Genomic DNA, 22747 nt, shown 5'->3' with positions numbered 1-22747 from the left:
TTAACAAAAATTAAATTCTTGGGCTTATTTGATATGCTTTATCTAAATATGTACTTTGATTTTTGATTATGGGCCCAGTTTTCAAGTTGGTCCAAATCAGGATTCCATATCAAGTATTGTGCAATAGCAAGAAATTTTCAATTGCACAGTATTGCACAATAGCAAGAAATATCTAATTGCACAATATTGTGCAATAGCAATTAATTTTCAATTGGAGTTATCTTTCTTTGTATAGAATAGAAGTTGATAATATATGTTGGAAATTTGCCAGACATGACTATGATGTCATTTTCTATTTTTATTTGCCAATAACTTTATGTAAATAACTTCATTGGAAATTTGCCAATATAAAATGTTGCTGATGAAGCTTTTTTTCCTTATCTTATCTAAAATGTTTTTTGATAATGTATGTTGGACATTTGCCAGACATGACTATGATGTCATTTTCTATTTTTATTTGCCAATAACTTTATGTAAATAACTTCATTGGAAATTTGCCAATATAAAATGTTGCTGATGAAGTTTTTTTTATTGTTTTATACAATAAACAATGTATATTCACTTTTACTACCAACCAATCTTTACCATTCAGTGATAACAAGCACTTTATTTTACATTTTAATATTTTATGATGTATTTAAAAGAGTAGTTATTGTTGCAAACTCCATTAGAAATTTGAATTGATATCAGTTTTGGAAAAAGGGAAACGGGGATGTGAAAAAAAAGGGGGGGGGGGTTTAAATTTTTCTCATTTCAGATTTCATAAATAAAAAGAAAATTTCTTCAAACATTTTTTTGAGAGGATTGATATTCAACAGCATAGTGAATTGCTCAAAGGCAAAAAAAATATTTTAAGTTCATTAGACCACATTCATTCTGTGTCAGAAACCTATGCTGTGTCAACTATTTAATTTTAGATTTAAAAAGTTTGATGAAGAAATCTTTAATTGATTTGTAAAATCTTGACATTTGTTTTGTGTAAAAAAAAACATGTTATGTCAAAAATTTGATCACAATCCAAATTCAGAGCTGTATCACGCTTGAATGTTTTGTCCATACTTGCCCCAACTGTTCAGGGTTCGACCTCTGCGGTCGTATAAAGTTGCGCCCTGCGGAGCACCTGGTTTTAACTATCCTGGACTTGTACCAAACTTGGACAGAAGGTTGGTTAGGATCATAAGATAGTATCCAGATATAAATTTTGTAAAAATAAAACTCCTTTTTTTCCATATTTTACTTATAAATAGAATTAGTTTTTCTGCCAGAAAACATTACATTCACTCTGTGGTTAAAGTTTTTAAAATTTTAATAACTTTCTTAAACTGGATATAAGCTTGTTTCTGATCATAAGATAGTATCCAGAAGTAAATTTTGTATTAAAAAAAATCAATTTTGTCCGTGTTTTACTTATAAATGGACTTAGTTTTTCTTCAAGTTAACATTACATACAGTCTGCAGTAAAAGTTTTTGAATAAAATTGAGAAAGGAAATGGTGAATATGTCAAAGCGACAACCACCCGACCATAGAGCAAACAACAGCCGAAGGCAACCAATGGGTCTTCAATGTAGCGAGAATTCCCGCACCCGTAGGTGTCCTTCAGCTGGCCCCTAAAATATGCATAATAGTACAGTGATAATGGACGTCATACTAAACTCCGAATTATACACAAGAAACTAAAATTTAAAATCATACAAGACTAACAAAGGCCAGAGGCTCCTGACTTGGGACAGGCGCAAAATTGCGGCGGGGTTAAACATGTTTATGAGATCTCAACCCTCCCCCTATACCTCCAGCCAATGCAGAAAAGTAAAACAATAACAATACGCACATTAAAATTCAGTTCAAGAGAAGTCCGAGTCTGATGTCAAAAGATGTAACAAAAGAAAATAAATAAAATGACAATAATACATAAATAACAACAGACTACTAGCAGTTAACTGACATGCCAGCTCCAGACCTCAATTAAACTGATTGAAAGATTATGTCTTCATCATATGAATATCAGGTACAATCCCTCCCGTTAGGGGTTTAGTATCATACTATCATAAAATATATGAGAAGAACATAACCCGTGTCATGCCAACAACTGTTTTTTTTAGAAATAAATGTGTTTAGTTCCGATGCAAAGACCCTATCAGTGAATCAATGTTAAAGCCAAAATATGCAATCTTTAATGACCTGACAACAATATCGTAACTATATCCCCTTTTAATAAGTCTATTTAAAGGTTTTGTTAGTTTCTGAGGAGAATACTGACATTTTTGTGCTTTATAAAGAATATTTCCATAAAATTTTGGATGTGAAATACCTGAACGTATAAGATGTCTGCATGTTGAGTTATATTTACGAATTATTTCCTTATACCGGTGATAAAATTTAGTAAATGTTTTGACCAGTTTGTGATATCGAAAACCCTGGTGTAATAATTTTTCAGTAATACATAAATTTCTCTCGCTAAAATCTAATACATTGTTACATACACGAGCGAATCGTACAAGTTGAGATATATAAACACCATAAGATGGTGACAAGGGAACGTCACCATCTAAAAATGGATAATTAACAATAGGAAATGAAAAATCATCTCTTTTATCATAAATTTTTGTATTAAGCTTCCCGTTTATGATATAGATATCAAGATCGAGGAAAGGGCAGTGGTCATTGTTATCATTAGCTTTATTTAAAGTAAGTTCTACAGGATAAATTTCTTTAGTATACATACTGAAGTCGTCATTATTTAGAGCCAATATATCATCCAAATATCTAAAAGTATTGTTAAATTTTTGTATCAAATGTTGTTTTGATGGGTCTTTGCTAATTTTAGTCATAAATTGTAACTCATAACAATACAAAAACAGGTCCGCAATAAGTGGTGCACAGTTAGTCCCCATTGGAATTCCAATAACTTGACGATATACGGAATCTCCAAAGCGAACAAAAATGTTATCAAGTAAAAATTCAAGTGCATAAATAGTATCAAAGCATGTCCAATTGACATAGTTCTTTTGTTTATTGCTACTAAAAAATGATCTAAAAGAGTTTGAACATATGTACTCGCATTCCGACTTTTTAAATGCCCAGTTAATTAGGGATGTGAATTTTTTCTTAATAAGAATATGAGGCAAAGTGGTATATAGGGTAGAAAAATCAAAACTTTGAACAGATTCAAAATCACCAATATATGCATGCAATTTATCAAGTACTTCCAACGAGTTTTTGACACTCCAAAAGTAATTAATTCCACTATTTTCAAAGGCCTTATTTGAACAATTTATTATCAGGTTTTTTATTGTACCAAGTGTACTAGTAAGTAAAACAGACAATTTAGTAGTTGAACAATGGCTGGAAGATGAAATAAATCTATATTTGTAAGGTTTTTTGTGCAGCTTCGGAAGCCAGTACATAGTTGGGACTTTCATTGTGTTTGGTTCTGCTTGTAAAGAAGTAGCTAAAAGTTTATGTTTGTTACAGATGTCGTTTTCTGAAAATGAAGTCAGTTGGAATGTTGGTGAATTCGTGATTTCCTTTTGCAGAACCTCTATATAAAATTTACGTCAAACAATAATGATATTATTAGCAAAAATTGAACAAAAATTGAAACATTATAAGATTCATAAACTATCCTGGATTTTTACCAAACTTGGACCGAAGCTTCTGACAATCAAGAGATAGTATCAAGAGGAATAGTTTTATTGATTTTTTCCTCATTTTTGTTGAATGTGCAATTAACAGCAAAAGTAGGCGAGACACTGTGTTCCGCGGAACCCTTACATATTTTTTGAAATATAAAATGAGGGAGTCCACAGATAGTTGCAGTATTTGTGTATTCTCACTATAAATGGTTCTTACTTTGCTTGATGTCCAGTAGCAAATATGCATTACAGTATGAGAACAAACTCAACAAGAAACCAATAAGGTAGGTTCTTGAAATTATTCAAACTAGTAAGAGTTAGAAACAAAAACATATTTTTATTAGTCATTTCTAGTCTAATGATAATTTCAATTTTCTACATCCAGGTAACTACTGAACCGTGTGTTATATTACCACATGAAAAAGAAAGCATGTCATGGATATATACCACATTGACCTACACACCGGCTATGAATGTATCTGGATATGACTTGGTAAAATTGTATGTCTCAGATTCTCTGAATGCTTCATCAGCTGTTGTGACGATACAGTTTGTCGTAATGAAACTCCCTTGTCACAATGATGGATCTTGCCGACGTAAGTTGAATAAATAGCTCAATTTTAGGTATTTCAAATTTAACTATTTGATAATACATGTAATTGGAATTATGCTTTCTTCTGAACTTCCACAACTTATAGTGGTGACTTCACTACATGTTGCTATCTTACTGCAGTTAGGTAAAATATCTGGCCAGTTCTTCTGTTTGATTTCATAAAACAAATTGAAATACAGAAGTTTCATGAATGCCTGATTCAGCAAATCAAATCTTATTTTACACATGGCAGTCACATTCACATGATGAACATCAGAAAGTAAGATATAGTTAGGACCAACTTATCCATTTAGGATAAATTTTATCAGAACAGAGATTTTTAGTAAGAAAAGTGGTTCAAATCTTTCAATTCACAAATTAGACCTGTGAAAACAACTATCGGTAGTAAGATCCTATAAAAATCTCACAAATGATACAACCTTTTCAATCTCTAATGTTTAAACAGTCTACCTCAGAACTCCAATATGATTGGGTCTGAAAACACTATCAGTAAATGAAAATAACACTTGATTAATTTTGTGTGTTTGAAGCACTTTTTGGGGTTACCTTTAGAGGATGTATGTGACTTAACTCATGAAGAGCTATCTGACCAAAAGGGACCATAAAACATTTAATTTTTTTATACAATAAATTTGTATGCTTTCATTGATTGTAATGAAACTTTGCAATAAGTTGCAGGTTGTTCACTAAATTGACTAGACTACTTGGACAGAAACTTTTCTACAAGACCAAAAAGTAGCATCTAAGGTCATCTAAAGAAAAGTTAGATTTTTTTCTTAATTCTGTATTTTACTGATAAATGGACTCTCCTTTAAAGGCAATTTCCCTCTTTAACACAGACAGCAGCAATCATAGGCAAAACACAGGGTTCTGTGGAACCCCTTGCAAATTATTTTTTAATTGAAAGAAGGGGGTATACTGTTTTAAATACCTTTGTCTGTCCGTCTCACCATCAGTGACCAATGAAGTTTAATCAAACATGACAACAGATCAGAGCTTCCTGAATTGGCTTTACTGTATTATGTTGTTTCAGATGCATGGATAATTTATTATCTTCCTGTTTACAGAACTAAAATACTAAAATATTGTAGCATATTTAAATTCATGACCATTTACAAAATATCTGTCAATATAACTAGAAATCATATCTTTAAGAACTTTTTTATCAGGATTATTTGAACTGATGCATCAATTACCATGTGATTCTGTTTCAGATATTGATCAATCCTTAATACCTCCTGTTCATTGAACAATTGTATATTATCGCTTTTTTACAGAATTTTCATTTGATCTTACTGACAGATAATTTCCTTTCTCAGCACAGTAGAGTGATATGAAAAATTATAGTTTAAAACTAAGGGTGCACATGCTGTTGTTAATGAAATAAACAACATCGTCATAGGTAAAATGGCAATAAACAGATTATCATTGGTCATTTCATCTCAATTGTTTTTCTCACTTTCTGCGTATAGGCTCTTGCGAGAAGATCAATCTCGTTGAAATGACCAACGATTATTTATAATTTTAACACATACTGGCCAGGAATATGCAATTTTTGTCTCATTTTTATAGGAAGTACAAAAAATAGCTTCCTGAAATTTGTTATCAGGCTTAATTTATGTGTTCATGCTTTGCTGTATGATATGTTTTTAGATTTATCACTCATTAAATTCCTGTATACTGTAAACTCATACATTCTAAACAATATTGTCCTATAAGTAAGAAATTTTTACGGCATTGTTTTAATAAACTATAGATAAGAGTTTCCTGAATTTATTTTCATGCTTCATGAAAACATGCTTTACTGTGTGATTCATTTCTTCCATAGCTCTTCAACTTCCTGTTTAACAAAATCTTTAAGCAGTAAATTGCTTCATTAGTGATTAGTAGCTCACAGTTCTACTTGTTTTTACAGCAAAGAACGGTAGTAACTACCCCTGCACCAGTACCTACAGAGCAGAAAGTTTTGACCTGTATTATGACTGTGTCTGTTTACCTGGATATTCAGGTGTATACTGTGAAGAAAATATTGATGAATGCTTAAGTTCACCATGTCTGGAACCATATCAATGTATTGATGGTATTAACATGTATGACTGTAGATGTCCACCGGATGAGCCTAATTGTGATTTTCAAGTTTGGATCATCCCAGTGATAATTCTGAGTTTTCTTTTGATAGTAACGATGATCATTGTGGTAGTTTGTGTAAAGAAAAGGTGATTCTATACATTCTGTTAAATTATTTTAATAGCATTTCTCATTTTTGTGCTGTAAATATTTGATGTTTGATTTGAAGCATAATTCTTTGTTTGATGGAGATATTTTCTTTTCTGATTGGCCAATTTTAGTAATATATATTTTACCACTGCAAAAAGTGCGTTATTATATTGCCTATTAATAAAACATATATTTAGATTTCTGATTTTGAGACCAACATAAATTGAAAATATATAGGGTTCTTTGAAATGCTAAATCCAAACCTGTATTTATTTTCATTTTTAATTAAATAAAATCACATTGAATGAGGTCCAAAATGTTCCAAATTTTGTTTTATTTCATCAACAATAGAATTCTTGGGGTTCTTTGATAATTGCAGATGCTAACAATGTTTTAGTGATTCAACATATCTAATGTTAGAGAATTTAGTAATTACTGGTTGTTGTTATTTTATGAATTGGAGTTATTATATAAATGTAAGCTTAAATGTTGTGTCCTTACTGGCTCAACTGTTTAGGGTTTGACTTCTGCAGGAAAATCCGGTTTTGCTGTCATTCTGACAGCATCTTGTTTTAAAGATGTTTATATATGTTACGCTAGGTTACACTGCATACACTGTTCTTAATTTAAAATTTATTTTGATATATACATTTACATTTCTTTTTTATGTTAGATTTCAAATGAAGGATTACTGGTTAGACCCCCCTACAGAACAGGTAAAATATATAGCTATTATCTGTTTAAAAAAAAAAGTTATTTACCTGTAATTACAGAGGGACACAAGGAACATGGCAAACAACAACAAATGGATAACAGGTTCTTTGCTTTGGCCAGGCACATAAAAATGTGTCATCAAATATGTTTGTAGCTTTTAAACCCAACCCCTTACATAGGAAAGTGTTGTAACAGTACAACAATAGAAAACAAACTTGAAGGGATACGGGCTTTGCTTCTCAAATTGTTACTTAGCAACACAATAATACACAACTTACAAAATGACACATATTATCCATACAAGAGTTCAAATTCAATTTTAAAATTTTGAATTCCTAGGCTTTTTAAAATATCAGCCTGTGTACCTCCAATTGATTTAGTCAAAGACACCATAATATGCATTCTTAGAAAGGTTTATTTTAGGAGTTATGCAGTATGATTGTTTGTTAAACTTTGTGATTTTCAAACCATTATTTCAAAATTCTCTGATTTTCTTTCTGTTCTTGTGTCAATAATCCTCGGGCTGGCACTTGGGAAGCATAGTATAGTATATGTTTAAGCAAGGTAATATTGTTGGTATTTAATGATGTTATAATAAGAATAGATTAAATGCTGCAATGAGTCATCTTAAGTATTATTTAATGAATTAGATCAGATTGGAGAATTTAGCATTCTAATGCTTGGTTACATTTTTAAAAAGAAATAATTATTTATTTTATGGAAATATTTTGGTTATACTGTTGATTATGTTGATTGTCATCACATTTTTATGCCCAATTTAAGGGCATTATATTTTTCAGTCTATGAGTCCATTGTCTGTTTTTCCCGCTTCAGGATAAAGTTTTTGGTCAATTTTTTTTATGAAGTTGTAGTCCAATTAATTTGAAACACATGTTCCCTATGATATGAGATTTCTATTTTTTATGCCAAATTAGAGTTTCACAGTCCACTTAACAGAAAATGGGGCATATCTATAATACTAAAATTACGAGGTCCAATTTGTCAGCCGTCATCACGTAAAAACGACGAATCACAGAATTCAACTTTATATATAACTAATATAGTACAAAGGTGTAGATTAAAAATTACACCACTCCAGGCTCTTTTGTTTTCCACGTAATTAATATTGCCAATAATTAAGAAGTTCCGGGTCGAGTCCGCTACCGATACCAATAATATATTCACCTGTTACCTATTACCTTATCTGTACGTTCCGCATCTGACAGGCGCACCACCAAACGTTGTATTCAGGACTAATATGCTATAAACACGGGTCATAACCACAGGGTTGACACTACTAAATTGTCAAATTGTTACCTATTGTAGTATTTTAATCAGTAAGACTTTCTAAGATAACAATACGAATACTAAAAATCTGGACTAAAAATAAGGCCTATAGGTACAGTTTTCAATTTGTTAGTGGGCATGACGTAAAACAGCAAAGCAAAGAATTCAACTTTATTTATAACTTATATAGGACAATGCTGTTGATTAAAAAATACTCCATTCCAGGACCTTTTGTTTTCCAAATAATTAATATTACCAATAACTGATAAGTTCCAGTCCAACGGGTTCAAACAGAAAGACTTGAAAGCAGAGACAAACTGTGTATCTTATAATCGACATGACTTTATCAGATGACAATACTAATACTAAAATAAGGCTTGCGCTTAGTTATATACTTTAATTCAGTCACGGACCCGTGATATCACGGGTGTGTTCTAGTATATACTATGGACACATTCTTGTTTTTATTAGCTGTGTGCTTTTTTTTCTGTCTGTAGGGGTCTGTTCGATTCCTTTAGTGATTGTCTGATTAATCAATATTAGGTACTGTTAACAGAATGAGACAGCAATTTGGATACATGCATATATATATTTCACAAACATCAATGGCAGTCAGCAGGGTTTAAGTTGTTTGACCTGGTAGTTAAATGTGTTTTGTTAAAATATATTTTTTCACTCTTTTGGTCTTTTTGAAAATGTTGTTTGTACTGTATTTAGACCCCTCTACATTGAAATTTGTACACATATAAATATTGCGGTTTTTATCCAACACAATCATAGGTTTAAACTGGGTTTTTTTCAAATTAGACTTGTATATACAATTTAGCACGTCTAAATAACAGTCAACAATTTTTCCCATGAGGGCGCTGGATCGTTACGAGTAATGATACATGTACACAATAAATAAATTATATAAACGCCTAAAAAGTGTACACAACAACACCAATAACAAAAAAAGGAAACTATAAATGTAATTATTTATAAATATTTCAGATAACAGATATCCTTCATCAGTATGATTGTGATATTAAATGAATCATATATCAGTCTACTTAGATTAAACCAGAACAATCTTAAAATTTATACAATAAAAAAGTCAAACTAAACATCAGTTAAGACGCTTGCACCATTCTAAATATATATATATATATCTAATTGTTTCTAATATCTGATGAAAATACACTTTATAATTATTTAATTAAAATGCATTGTTGTTTGTAAATTTCAATCAATTCAAAAGGGCTCAAGCTTTCAAATTCATGTTCATCGATTTGACTCAAATTCTCATTAGATTCATAATAATGTCAAACATTTATCCAAATTATAAAAAGTAAATAAATTATTAACGGGGCATGGGGTAGATAATATGTAGATAGATTCATGAAGATAGATTTGTTTAGTTTGTATATTAGTCTAGACGTCATCTAATTAACTATGGAGATGACCTCCAAGACAATTTAAGGTCACATAACATAAAGATAAATAGATATATGGACCTAGTGCAAATGGATTTTTCTATGTCTGTTTGATTTCAAGTTTAAGTTTAGAATAATGAGTTCATTTTCAATTTTACCTGTATAAGAATGATTTTTTGTGGATAGAAACAGTCGATCTAATGATTGATCTTTGTTTCAATTTCAATGTTGAAATTCATTTCTTTAAATAACCTAACACACATCAATCATGCATAATCCACATCTAGCTGAGGGGTTTACTTGAAGTATATAAAAAAAAGAGATTCAATGAGGTCGAATTATTCACTTGCAAGTGAATAATCACCATTAGAGATGTTTCTTAGCTTATTTTGACAAAATTGAATCATACTGGGTGCTAAAAGGTGAGTTATTATTTCACTATTTCATATTCATTAATAATTGAACCAAAAAACTCTTGTAGCTAGTACTCCTTTGAGGAACTGTTATTATATATAAAAAAAAATGAAGTAGTAAGAATAAGCTAAGTGAAAATATTCATGATAGTCTATATATGAAAATGAATTACTATTGATAAATGCTTTTGGTTGTTTATTTTAGATGGCACCAGTCCTGAAAAAGGGTCATAGTTTAAAAGGAATAGAACTAGTTCAGGTAATAGAACGTATAAAATCAGGACAGCCGGAATCATTACAAGTATTAGCTAAAATGAAAAAAAATTTGAAGACTGAAAAATTGAATATGGAGGAGATTGCACAGCATGTGAAAGAGCTTACAGGGGAGGACTTGGATGAAATTTGCCAGCAGTCTGGGAGAAGTGATGACGATGTTGGGGAGGCCAGGTGGATACTCCACTCACTAATTCTACATGCCAACAAGTTTGGTCAAGCTCTTCATGTATCTGAAGGAGAATCTGTGAGTAATTTATTTTTTATGTATTTCTTATTCCCCAGTGCAATTCTTAACTATATTCATAATCTGGTAAATTCAATTTGGGTTTTTAACATTTGGAAATTATAAATTGATATAACTTGTTTGTGTAAAACATTTATTGAATATATTATTATTAAATTATTTGTAGAGTGGGGCGCTCATATTCGCCGTGGACACAATTTCGCCGTTTTATGATTTTGAGGTGTAAAAACTTCAAAGGATGGTTGGAATGGAAGAAATATGTCGTTAAATTATATTTTTATAACAAATATGATTATTTTTGAAAATGAGACTAAATTTCGGCACTTACGGCAAATGACCGAAAAATGGACAAAGATTTTCAGCCAATTTCCTGAATGACAAAAACGATTTCAAAGAAGCATTCCTTAGTAATTCTTTGACTGATTGCCCTAAATATCAGTTTTTTACACCTTTCAAATGTCTGCTATTCGTCTATAAAGAAATTTATTTGATAAATATTATTTTAAGCTGCAGTTATTTGGTTTTAAATAGATATGTAAAAACGAGGGAATATGTGTCCCCCGTTGGCAAAAAATTAGGAAACTTCAAACACCCTTTAATCCAACTTTTCAGATGATTTTACTCAAAACAAACACGTTTTCAAGCTAAGAATATTTTGCATTTGATGTTATCTTCATAAAGAAATATCAGTATACTTCAAAAACATAAAGACCTGAACATAAACTGAAGAAAACATGGAAAGATAAGGCGAAAATCAGCACCCCACTCTTACTGTTTTCCTGATTTTGTTTTTTTGTATATGCAGTATTATATTAAAATGTTAGTTAGTTTGTATGATGTTTTCATAAGGCTCATCTGAATTCAATTGTTACTTACTACACTAAGATAAATTTAATGGTAGAATGATTTATAAAATGAAATGACTTAAAGGTAACCTGTTCTTTAACACGGAACACATTTGCAAAACACTTATTTAAAATGAAAATGCATGAAAGTGTTGAGATTGAAATATTGATCATAACAAGAAGTGTTTGCAGTCAAAATTTTACTGATCAAAACAGCATGATTTGCTGTAAAATTTTAGTCCTCTGATCAGCCACTGTTTAGATAATTCTCATGACATCCCTTGCCAACACAGCTCCTATGCACCTATTTGTTCTAGACAAAGAATGGAATCTATACATTTATTAAATTTATTTAGGCTAGAAGGTTGCATGTCAAAGTTATACCTTTTAAACCAGTGACTCATATTATAGTAAGTCATTATTGGTGACATCCTGTTAGTCCGACAACTATTGTTCCGTCATCACATTATTCCAACAGCCCATTACTCCAACATCCAATTATTCCAACAGCCCATTTCTCCAACATCCAATTATTCCAACAGCCCATTATTCCAACATATCAATATTTCGACAGCTCATTATATCGACATTCGTCAGTGTACAGGTATATTTTCTCCAAAAGAACAATTCAGAAAAAGAGTTTTGTCAATATCTTTTTTGTTACAAAGGAGATGAACACACAAGATAAATAGTGACAATAACTCTTACAAAGATACTTGTTAAGATAAGCAGGGTCAAGATTAAAAGTGCATACACTGTACGATACAATATAAGAAATATCTAAGCCACATTTTGCAAAACAATAATTTATAGCAGGAAAAAAATTTGGCAAAAGAAAATTCAAATAAGAGTAATAATTTAAAACCAATTGTTCAGAGCCCAATTGAAAGTCTCCATCCCTTGTGATATATTTTGATATGAAATTATTAGAATTTGGTTTAAAATGTTAGTTCCAGTTGTCAAATTATAGGTCATTGTTTGCTGATTCCAAAATTATATAGTTTCTATACCATTTAGTTTGAAATAAGGGAGGTAATTTGTTACTTTCGGTCTGAAAAATGTGACTTCCGGTATTATTTGATAGTTAGTTTAACATTGCTTTCAAAATTTTATTGTTCTATATACTTTTACATGAAATAAGTACAAAAATAGACACTTCCAGTTTACACAAGACTATACGATTTCATATACCAAACATCTAAATACATCTTGCAAAAAAAACTTTAAACCCAAGAAATAAAAGTGCTGGAAGAAGAAGAAAAAAATAATTAGAAGAAGAAGAAAATCAATAGGTCTTTCCACTTTTCGGTGGAAAGACCTACTAAACCAAAATCAAAATTGAGAAAATGACGTTAACATTTGACCTTGACCTAATTTTCTTATGATTTGACCAAAGACCTCAAATCAATAGACCCTATATAGCTAGGTCTCTATCACTTATGGTTTACCAGTTACAATTACATTTCACTTATTTTTAATACAAAAGGGAAATAACTCTCATACAGAGGCTTGGGACCACTTCAGTGAAAATTATTCATTAGATCCTGAGAATATAACCAGCAAAATTAGTAAAATAATTTTGTGGTTATCTTTTACGGTTGGAAAAGAGATGTGCACACAAGAAAAACAGTGTTAGGGGAGTTAACTCTTACAATTCAAAGTTATAGGTTAAACAGGGTAAGTTTTAAAGTGGTAAATGTTCGATATCATATGCAAAAAATCAAAGCAACATCTCATGAATCCACCAAACGTCGGTGGAAGAAGTAAATTTTTTTTATTAAAGACCAATTGTTCAGAGAACAGTTGTAGTAATGATATATTTTGATATTAAAATGTTATTTCCAGTGTCAAATGATATTCGCTGATTCCCAAAATTTATGATTTCTGTACAAAAAAAATTAAAATAAGGGAGATAATTTTATAGTTCCGGTATTACAAGAATGTTTACTTGACACTGATTCCAAAAGTACATGGTTCTTTATACTTTTATATTAAATACGCACATAAAATAGCTACCTCCGGTTTACTAAAGGTCACTTCAGCTTGAAATTTCCAAGATCAAAGTGCTTGTAACCTAGTGCAATAAGTCCCATGGCTTTATCATGTATACATATGAGGTAAAAGCAAAGGTTATAAAATCTAGAATGTAAAATTAACCTATGACCGTGAGCTCAATTTGAAGGTCAAAGACCAAGGACCTCAAATCAAAAGACCCTAGGTCTTTATTATGAGGGGGGATAGGAGGGGTCCTGATCCCGAAATCCCGGGCTTAAAAAACGAAATCCCGAGGTCCCGAATTTAAATAAAGTAAATCCCGACATCCCGAAATCCGAAAAAAGGGATTCCCGGTTCCCGAAAGGGTAAATCCCGAAATCCCGAACTTAAAAACACCTGATCCCGGAGTCCCGATAAAGGTCCTATCCCCCCTCTATTATATATGGCTAATGAGTTATATCACCATACACTTAATTATAAATATGAGAGGGGAGAAAACTCGAATTTAATGTAAGCGTACCATTTCAAACAAACTGTCTGTGATACGACATGTCCCATCTAACAATTTAGTAAAATTATGTTGTCAATATCTTATATGGTTTTTATAAAGAAGTTAAAATAAGCCAAAATCAAAATTTAAAATATGACCTTTGGCCTTGACCTAATTTGCTTTTTTTTAGACCAAGGACCTTAAATTTAAAGACCCCATCACTTTTGATTTACCAGTAAGTAATACATATCACTTATATCAAATGCATTAGGGGAAATAACTCTCATATGGAGACTCAGGAACACTTCGATGAAAACCAAACTCAATATCCAGAAGATATAGCGAGCAATTTGGTAAAATAAATTTGTTGTTATCTTATACGGTATCAAAAGAGTAGTCAACACAAGAAAAATAGTTTTGGGGGAGATAACTCTTACAATGAAAAGTGTTTGGTTAAAAAGGATCAGTTTAAAAAGCACATAAACTGTTCGATATCATATACCAAATATCAAAGGGACATCTTGTAGAAGAACTGCGCAAGAAAAAAAATAATGAGAACAATATCTAAAATTCTTTCAACGGAAAAGTGGAATGACATAATAATAAAAAAAAATCAATAGGTGTTTCACAGAAAAGTGGAAAGAACTAATTAGAGTAGAAAACGAGTTCCTGAACTAATTTCGTTTTAATATATTAGTCAGTCTACAATCACAATTGGCCGTAATATTATGAATATACATTTCTTTTAAAACAGGATAGTGATATGGGAGTGAATAACGAATCTTTTGTCCAACTTGAAAGTGATATGGGAGTGAATAACGAATCTTTTGTCCAACCTGAAAGTGATGTGGGAGTGAATAACCAATCTTTTGATCAACCTGAAAGTGATGTGGGAGTGAATAACGAATTTTTTGTCCAACCTGAAAGTGACATGGGAGTGAATAACGAATCTTTTGTCCAACCTGAAAGTGATATGGGAGTGAAAAATGAAACTTTTGTCCAACCTGAAAGTGATATGGGAGTGAACAATGAAACTTTTGTCCAACATGAAGATAAAGCTGAAATCGTAGCGGAACAAACTGAAATGTCAACGATACAAGATCACATAAGCACTGATAGTGAACCAAATGTAGCAACTGAAAGTGTATAAAAATACAATCCAGTTCATTTACGACCAATAAGAACATTTGCAAAACAGAAAATTAAAAATTTGAATGGGAAAAAAATTAACTTCTGCACTGGCCATGTCATTTAGATATGATATTGGCCAATACAACAAGAAAAAACACAATGATACTTGACAATGTTATGAGTTTGTTTTATTTTATACTAGACAGAAAAACTTTTTATTAAGGATTATGTTCCCTTGTGTTCATTCAATGCTAAACATATGGAAATGTTATAGAAAATCCACAGCCTTTCTCTTTGTAATCTCGTATTTTGCCATTCTGCGCTTGGTAGATAGAGGATTATTGCATGCAGTGCTAGCAATGATTTCCTTAAAACAAGTTTATAAATTTATATATTGGTTAAAATAAATATAAATATGGACCAATTCAATACACCTTCTCGGGTGCATTCGACTTTAGTGACTCATCACGAGAATATTTGGATTTAAATAAAATTGAGAATGGAAATGGGGAAGGTTGTTTCTGACTTTTTGTTAACAATATAGGCTAGCACATCATAGAACAACAAGCAAATAATCTATGTTTGACATTATATAACAAAAATCTCTTTTTTAAAGTCTGTGGATTTTCTACAAAAATCTTGGTTTATTTGCCAAAAATCCCCTTTTTCTATAAAATGCAATGAAACAAAAAATAATAATGCTTTGCAGGAAGTTTCCCTTAGCCTTAAGGTATATTTTCAAAATTGCCCATCTCTATTATTAATCATTTTTGCTGTTTTGATAGTACATGTATTGCAGTTTGAAAATTTTGTGTAATCCTAATGGTATAGAAGGGGTCATAAACCTTAATATATTATGAACATATTTTTTATTATTTTTAAGTAACATTGTGTTTTGCTACATTAGGTTAAAATCTTAACTAGCACAAAGTTGTGTTGCCAATCTATATTGTCATTGGCACAAATGCTTGAAAATCATGAAAATTTTAACAAAATGTAATAATGATCAAGGTTATAATCACAATAATTTAAACTCACAATAACAAATGTACACACTTATTTTTCAATTTTCACTATTATTTCATAATTAATATCTATTCTCATATTAAACAAAATAAATGTAATTGTCATCATTTATTAAAATCAAATTTATAAAATAAAACTCATTACCATATGTTTGAAGTTCGTGTTTTCATGATCATAGCTAAAAAATGTAATTATAAGTATTGAATGCTTTTTTTTGTAACTTCATAGGGTTGTAAAAGCATTGATCCTGCACACATTTTTAGAATGAAGCGTGTTCATGCTTCATACAAAATGTACTTCGGTCAACGCTTTAACACCCCAATAAAGTTACAAACAGAAGCATTCAATTCTTAATTATTATAAATGTTTAATGATGATGATGACAATGAAAATGAATGGCAGGAACAGGACCAAGATCAGGATTATGATGAAATTGATGAATTAGTGTTTAATGTCCAGTGGTATTTATAACATGCATACAAGAACATGTGCTAGCTAGTTTACAAGGTAACAGTCTGAATGACGATTTGTCACCCTACTTACAGACATAATTCTCGTTTTTATAGGACTGCAAAATAAAATTTGCGTTGTATAATGCTATCATGTCCTCGTCCTCCTCGTCCTCCTCGTCCTTGTCCAAAGACACATTTAGTTTCTGGACAATAACTTTAGTTTGTTTATGTAAATGGATCTCTATAAATTTTTACCAGAAGGTTCAATACCACTAAAGAAAGGTTGGGATTAATTTTGGGGATGATTGTCCCAACTGTTGAGGGGCCCAAAATAAGCATTTTTCTACTATCAGGATAATAACTTGTGTATAGGTATTTCAATTGCTCTGAAATTGTACCACTTTGTTTATTACCACAAGTAGAAGGTTTTGGTGCCAACAGTTTAGGAATTAAGGGCCAAAAACATTTTTTGTAGTTTCTTGATAATAACTTGTGTGCAGGTGTATCCCTCTCTGTGGTACATTGTACCACAAAGTTCCATATCACAAAAGGAAGGCTGGGATTGAGTTTGGGGGTTATTGCTCTATTCATGCAGGAATTAGGGGCCAAAAAAGGGTCAAAAACGCATTTTTCTAGCTTCCAGACAATAACTATTGTTTATTAATGGATCTCTCTGAAATTGTACTACAAGGTTCCATACTATAAAAGAAAGGGTAGGATACAGTGTAGAGGTAATTGCTCCAAGGGGGGAGGGGGGTCCTATTTTTTTAAGGAGTTCAATTTTTTTTCTTCAAAATTTCAAATTTTGAAATGTTTCAAGAAGAAAACTTTAATTGCACAATAGATTTGTAAGAGCTTGACATTTTTTTTGTGTCCGAAACATATACTATGTCAAAAATTTTATCACAATCCAAATTCAGATAGTATCAATCTTGAATATTGCGTCTTAATTTGCCCCAACTGTTCAGGGTTCAACCTCTGGGGATGTATCCGGCTGCGCTCAGCGAATCATTTTAATAATTTCAATGTTCTTATTGAATAATTAGCAAATACTAAATTTTGAGTCTAAAGTTTGACCTGGCCTTTGATCAAATTCACAACCTCTCTCACTTCTAGTGAGTTTGCTACTACAAGAACAAATAACTATCACTAGATGGCCAGATGTTGCTTACACTTCTTGAGCATAGGACTACCCTATTTCTATAGAGTGCTACAAATGGCTGTTGCTCAATCTTAAAATAGGACATGCTTTAAAAAACAGAATTATATTAAATAATTGTAGCAAAAAATCCCAATTTTCCCCCATTCACTTGTTTTTAACTAGGTACTTGTATGTTATATAAGTAATGTTTTTACATAATTTGATTTTCATTACACTCAGTAGTCATAATGTTTTAGGATTTTCTCAGGATGTGTGTTTTCTTTTCTATCTCAATCAGCTAGATTTAAAGTTTACCACATGTTTTAGAAGGATGTTTAATTATACATCAATCCCAATACAAATATGCATGTCTTGATGATTAGTGACCGCTTGTGGAATTTGACTTTGTCCTTAGTTTGTTTGTACTTAAACCTGGGTGAAGTTTAGTTTCTCCCACTGAATATCCCATTAACAAGTTGTATAGTAAAAAACCTGTGTATTCTGCCTTGAGTATCCAGTTATTTTAAAAATGCATATTTAGCAGTTTTAGGTGTCGAGTAGAAACTTTCGACATAAATGCTGAGGGAATCGATGGTAAAAATACCTTTCACTCCATGGCTAAAACTGTATTTCAGTATCGAAACGAATCATCAAACGCCCACATAAGTTCCATCAAGGTTAAACGGGGACTAAAAAGATCTTTGACATTGAAATATTCGAATACCAATTGTATGCCATGTTAACTTTTTGACAAGCCAACAGAACGATATGGACCTTCTCGTTATTATGATGTTCATTGGAAGATTGTGTCTTTTTTCATGAAAAACCTAGATATATCTGTCCTTGTCTTTGGTATTTCAGCGATTCCTTTCGAGACAGAACTTAGATTCGATTCCATTTTCTGCAGAAAGCAGTGAACAAATTGTTCCATTTTGGACTGGTTCTAACATAAGGCTACATCTGAAATTTCGTTTGTAGCCTATGCTCCAGCTATAGATGCCAAGCCTAGCGTCATGGCACTAGTACTAACAACTATGAAACAATAATACGATATGTCAAAACGTGCCGGTCAACAATATTCTGTGAAACATTTGACAATTAATTGTATGCTGTTGCCAAAATGTAAAATGGTCTACGCTAGACGTTTTTCAATCACACATAATAAGACTTGGAGGAAGTCATGGCCTTTCTTGTTTAATAGTAACAGTTGTCAAGTTATGGGCACTAGCTGGGCTTTATGACTTTCTTGTTGACCCTGGAACCCCTAGATGTTCAGGATTCTTACAAAACACATCCTTGTGCATTTTAGTTCTGAAATGAGATCAAGATCGGGAATAACCAGAGATAAAGAAACTGAACAAGAGAATACGAAGCCAACGGTATTGACACACAAGAAAAATTTGATAGGGTATATACATTCAAATATGACCGATCATTCTTAGTTATTGATCAATATTTCTACAAGCCTCAAAAGAGTTCATGATTCTCTTCTTAAATTTCTTGAACGTGACAACCATATTGTTAAATCTTTTTTGGAAGTTAAGGCTGTTTTAGTTAGACTGAAACCCACGTATTCTATAGTCCTATTCCAAGGTCTCCTCTCAATACTTTCAATCATACGACCCAGATCCTAAAACTAGTGTAAATCAGGTGACTTTATTAAAGCACATATAAACCCAGTAAAAATAGTTCGTCGTGCTTTCGTTCTTGCTAATGTGACTGGTCAGGATCTTGGCATATCCTATCAGTCTCATACCTTCAGCTCTGTTCCATGATGATGGTACCATGTGGAAGTGTTGTAAATCTGATATAATTCACCTCCGTGAAGAGGAAATTATATCTTCTTCCAATCTTCCAAGTTAAGAAAAGGTACCAGTCTTATAATTTGATACGCCAGATGCGCGTTTCCTCTACATACGACTCATCAGTGATGGCCAGATCAAAATAGTTAAAATGCCAAACAAGTATAAAGTTGAAATGCACTGAGAATCAAAATTCCTAAAAGTTGTGCCAAGTACGGCTAAAGTAATCTATGCCTGGGATAAGTAAATCCTTAGTATTTCGACTAACTAATACTTTTGCAAACGGTCAATTTATAAAAATGACCAAATAATTGATATTAATGTCAATACCGAAGTACTGACTACTGGGCTGGTGATGCTATCTTTTTTTTAAACGGGAGATCAGGAATTATCCGTTTACATTGAAAATTCCCCATTGTGAAAACTCGTTTTTACAGCACATCCCACGCACAAGGCTTCAAACGCAAGTTTGGATGAACTCTCATATTGCTAAAACAGTGATTATATAGTTTCCAAAGAATTTGGTTGGCAAGACGGTAAAAACGGTTTGCTCTCGGTTTTCTTTGAGGGTTCCATGTCAGCAGATTACCTTCAATACCTTGTTTTTACGTATAAGTGCAAGGGAAAAACAGTTTGCAATAAAAACTGTGTATTTAACAGACAGAATTCCAAAATACCAATATTTGATCATGTTATGGGTATGATGTTTGTAGAAAGTATTTAACTCACCGAACAATATTGAAAGAACACAACGATGAAAACGATGCCTGATGTCAGGTTTTCCAAAGTTGTCATGCCCTTTGTTTGTTAAAATACCCCATACAACCACTCTTTCTGAGGGACAAAGGCACATTAATAATAAACCTAAAAAGTTTATAGAGCTAGAATATTCGCTGAAAATAAAGTCCATCTTTAAAGTCATTTGTTTTAATTGCCATGTGTGAAATATTTGTGACTGGTAATTAAATATACATCAAAGCAAAAACCAAATTGACTTCAATTCATTTTTTAAAATCTGTAAAATTCAGAAATATATCTATAGAAGTACATGCGATGTAAAATTCTTCACAATTACGTCATAACATGTACTGTTTTCACAACAACGATGAAAAAACAGAATTTATGCAGTTTTCTATCTTTATTTCGAAGGAAACACATCAACTATAAGAGGAAAACAACGAAGCATAAACAGCAAACTCCCCAATACAATACTCAACTAAAATGACTGCCAATTACTGAAAGGCAAATACAAGTAATGTATAAATTATGATTTCTCAGAAAAAAAGTATCAATCAGTACACATCCAAAGGATTTGTAATAGAGACGTCATAAACATTCTGGGAAAGCATGATCATTTACTAAACCAATAGAACAGTGTATTGACAGGATTTAGGACAATAAGTTTTAATAACTGTATCAAAATATATCTTTAATTGCGTTATAAGACTTATAATCATCAAAACTAAAATGTAAGTATCGATATTAGTTAAGTATGGTGTTAGTTTCATTACCATTAAGAACATAGTTAATTCAGAAAATCTAAATCTTTAAATGGACCATATTTTAATTAACGTGCTCTATAAATAAAACCAATCTAATAATAAGGATGTTATTCTCGATTTTGATACGATAACTATAGACTACGTTCCTTTTAGATTCGTCTACTATAGACAAAAGGGCGATCAGCAAATCAATTTAGTATCCACATCTGATTCACGCCACCTCTAGAATAGGCAGTTTCACAATAACTTTGAAGAAGAAGACCTAGCAATATACCGTTGTTTGTAAGGATACTTATCTAGTTTAGGTATCTAATACAGTGATGGAAGATCCAGTTCTTCATCTTTGGTTGAAATTCCTAAGGAACATAGACCAGAAGGTATAAGTGTGCATAAATTATAGGTATATTGATCCAATATCCACCCGTTTATAGTATGGATCACATTTCCGACCTTACATTGATTACGTGCTACGTGTACAATGTTTCGAGTTCTTTCGGAATTATATTCCAGGTAACTCTCTTCAGAGGTCGTCCGTTTTATTTTTATTTTCTAAATGTTTGTTTGTTTATTATTTTGTACATTTTATTTATTATTGTACCTTTTATTTATTATTGTTCGTTTTATCAGCGTATGGATAACTGGTTTTGGTTATTAGATTTAGTTTAAGATACGTTTCAATATGCATTTTTCATTGTCAACGCACCTTCCTTTGGTTTTAGTGTAACTGTCTAATTAATTTCTATTGGGAGACATTGATTTATTTCAAGTGTTTCTTAACGATTTCCCCAATGTTCCTGTTTCTTTTGAATGCTATTGTAGGTTTTTTATCAAAGAGATTTTTGAACTGTGGGTTGTCTTGAATTAAATGCCAATGTTTTCTTATAATGGTTTGTAAATTTTCCGCATTAGCGTGGTATTGTGTTATGAAAGATATATTATAGTTATCTGTGTTTTTGTTTATGCTTGTTTCTTTGTTTGTTAATTTGTTTAATCTTTCTGTATGGGAAATATTTCTTAATATTTTATTTACAAAAGCGATTTTGTAACCTCTTTGTATTAATTTTTCTGTAAATAAGTTTATTCTTTCATTAAAATTGTCAGGATCAGAGGTATTTCTAAGAATTCGTATTCCTTCACCTTTAATAAAGGATTTAAAACAACTTTTAGCGTGGTTAGAATTTTGGTGTAGATATTGGAATTTTTCAGTTGGTTTTGTGAAACATTTAATATCTAAGATATTTTCTTTTTGAAATCTCTGTCCTTTATACGTTTCTAAGTCTAGAAATTTCAAACTTTGTCTGTCAATTTCATAAGTAAATTGCAGTAGGTTGTGGTTTGTGTTTGCTATTTCGAAAAGAAGTTTAACTTCTTCCGTAGTACCTTGAAATAAAATATATCCATCATCTTTCATACGTTTATGAAATAATATTTTGTTTTTGTGTGGAAAGATGTTTAGAATTTTATTTATATGTTGGTATATAGCTATATGTGAGATTTGAGGACTTTCTACATGGCCTTGGCTAGCTCCTATAGTTTGCCTATAACATTTTT

At 31.5% G+C, this 22747-nt stretch overlaps 1 protein-coding gene across 1 annotated transcript in view; it reads left to right on the top strand.

Annotated features, from left to right (window-relative positions):
- LOC143057517 (uncharacterized) overlaps positions 1–16438 on the top strand; it is a 131668-nt gene extending 115230 nt beyond the window's left edge. The window contains exons 58-63 of the mRNA XM_076230828.1: positions 4019–4229; positions 6162–6462; positions 7137–7179; positions 10498–10551; positions 14333–14377; positions 14897–16438. Of these exons, the coding sequence (XP_076086943.1) occupies positions 4019–4229; positions 6162–6462; positions 7137–7179; positions 10498–10551; positions 14333–14377; positions 14897–15292 (1050 nt within the window). The 3' untranslated portion in view covers positions 15293–16438. The remainder of the gene's footprint in view (positions 1–4018; positions 4230–6161; positions 6463–7136; positions 7180–10497; positions 10552–14332; positions 14378–14896) is intronic.
- Positions 16439–22747: the final 6309 nt, after the last annotated feature.

Source organism: Mytilus galloprovincialis, chromosome 13 (genome assembly GCF_965363235.1).
Source record: "Mytilus galloprovincialis chromosome 13, xbMytGall1.hap1.1, whole genome shotgun sequence".
Classification (NCBI taxonomy): Eukaryota; Metazoa; Mollusca; class Bivalvia; order Mytilida; family Mytilidae; genus Mytilus; species Mytilus galloprovincialis.
The sequence above is the reverse complement of the archived record's forward strand: the minus strand, read 5'-3'. Positions and strand labels throughout refer to the sequence as shown.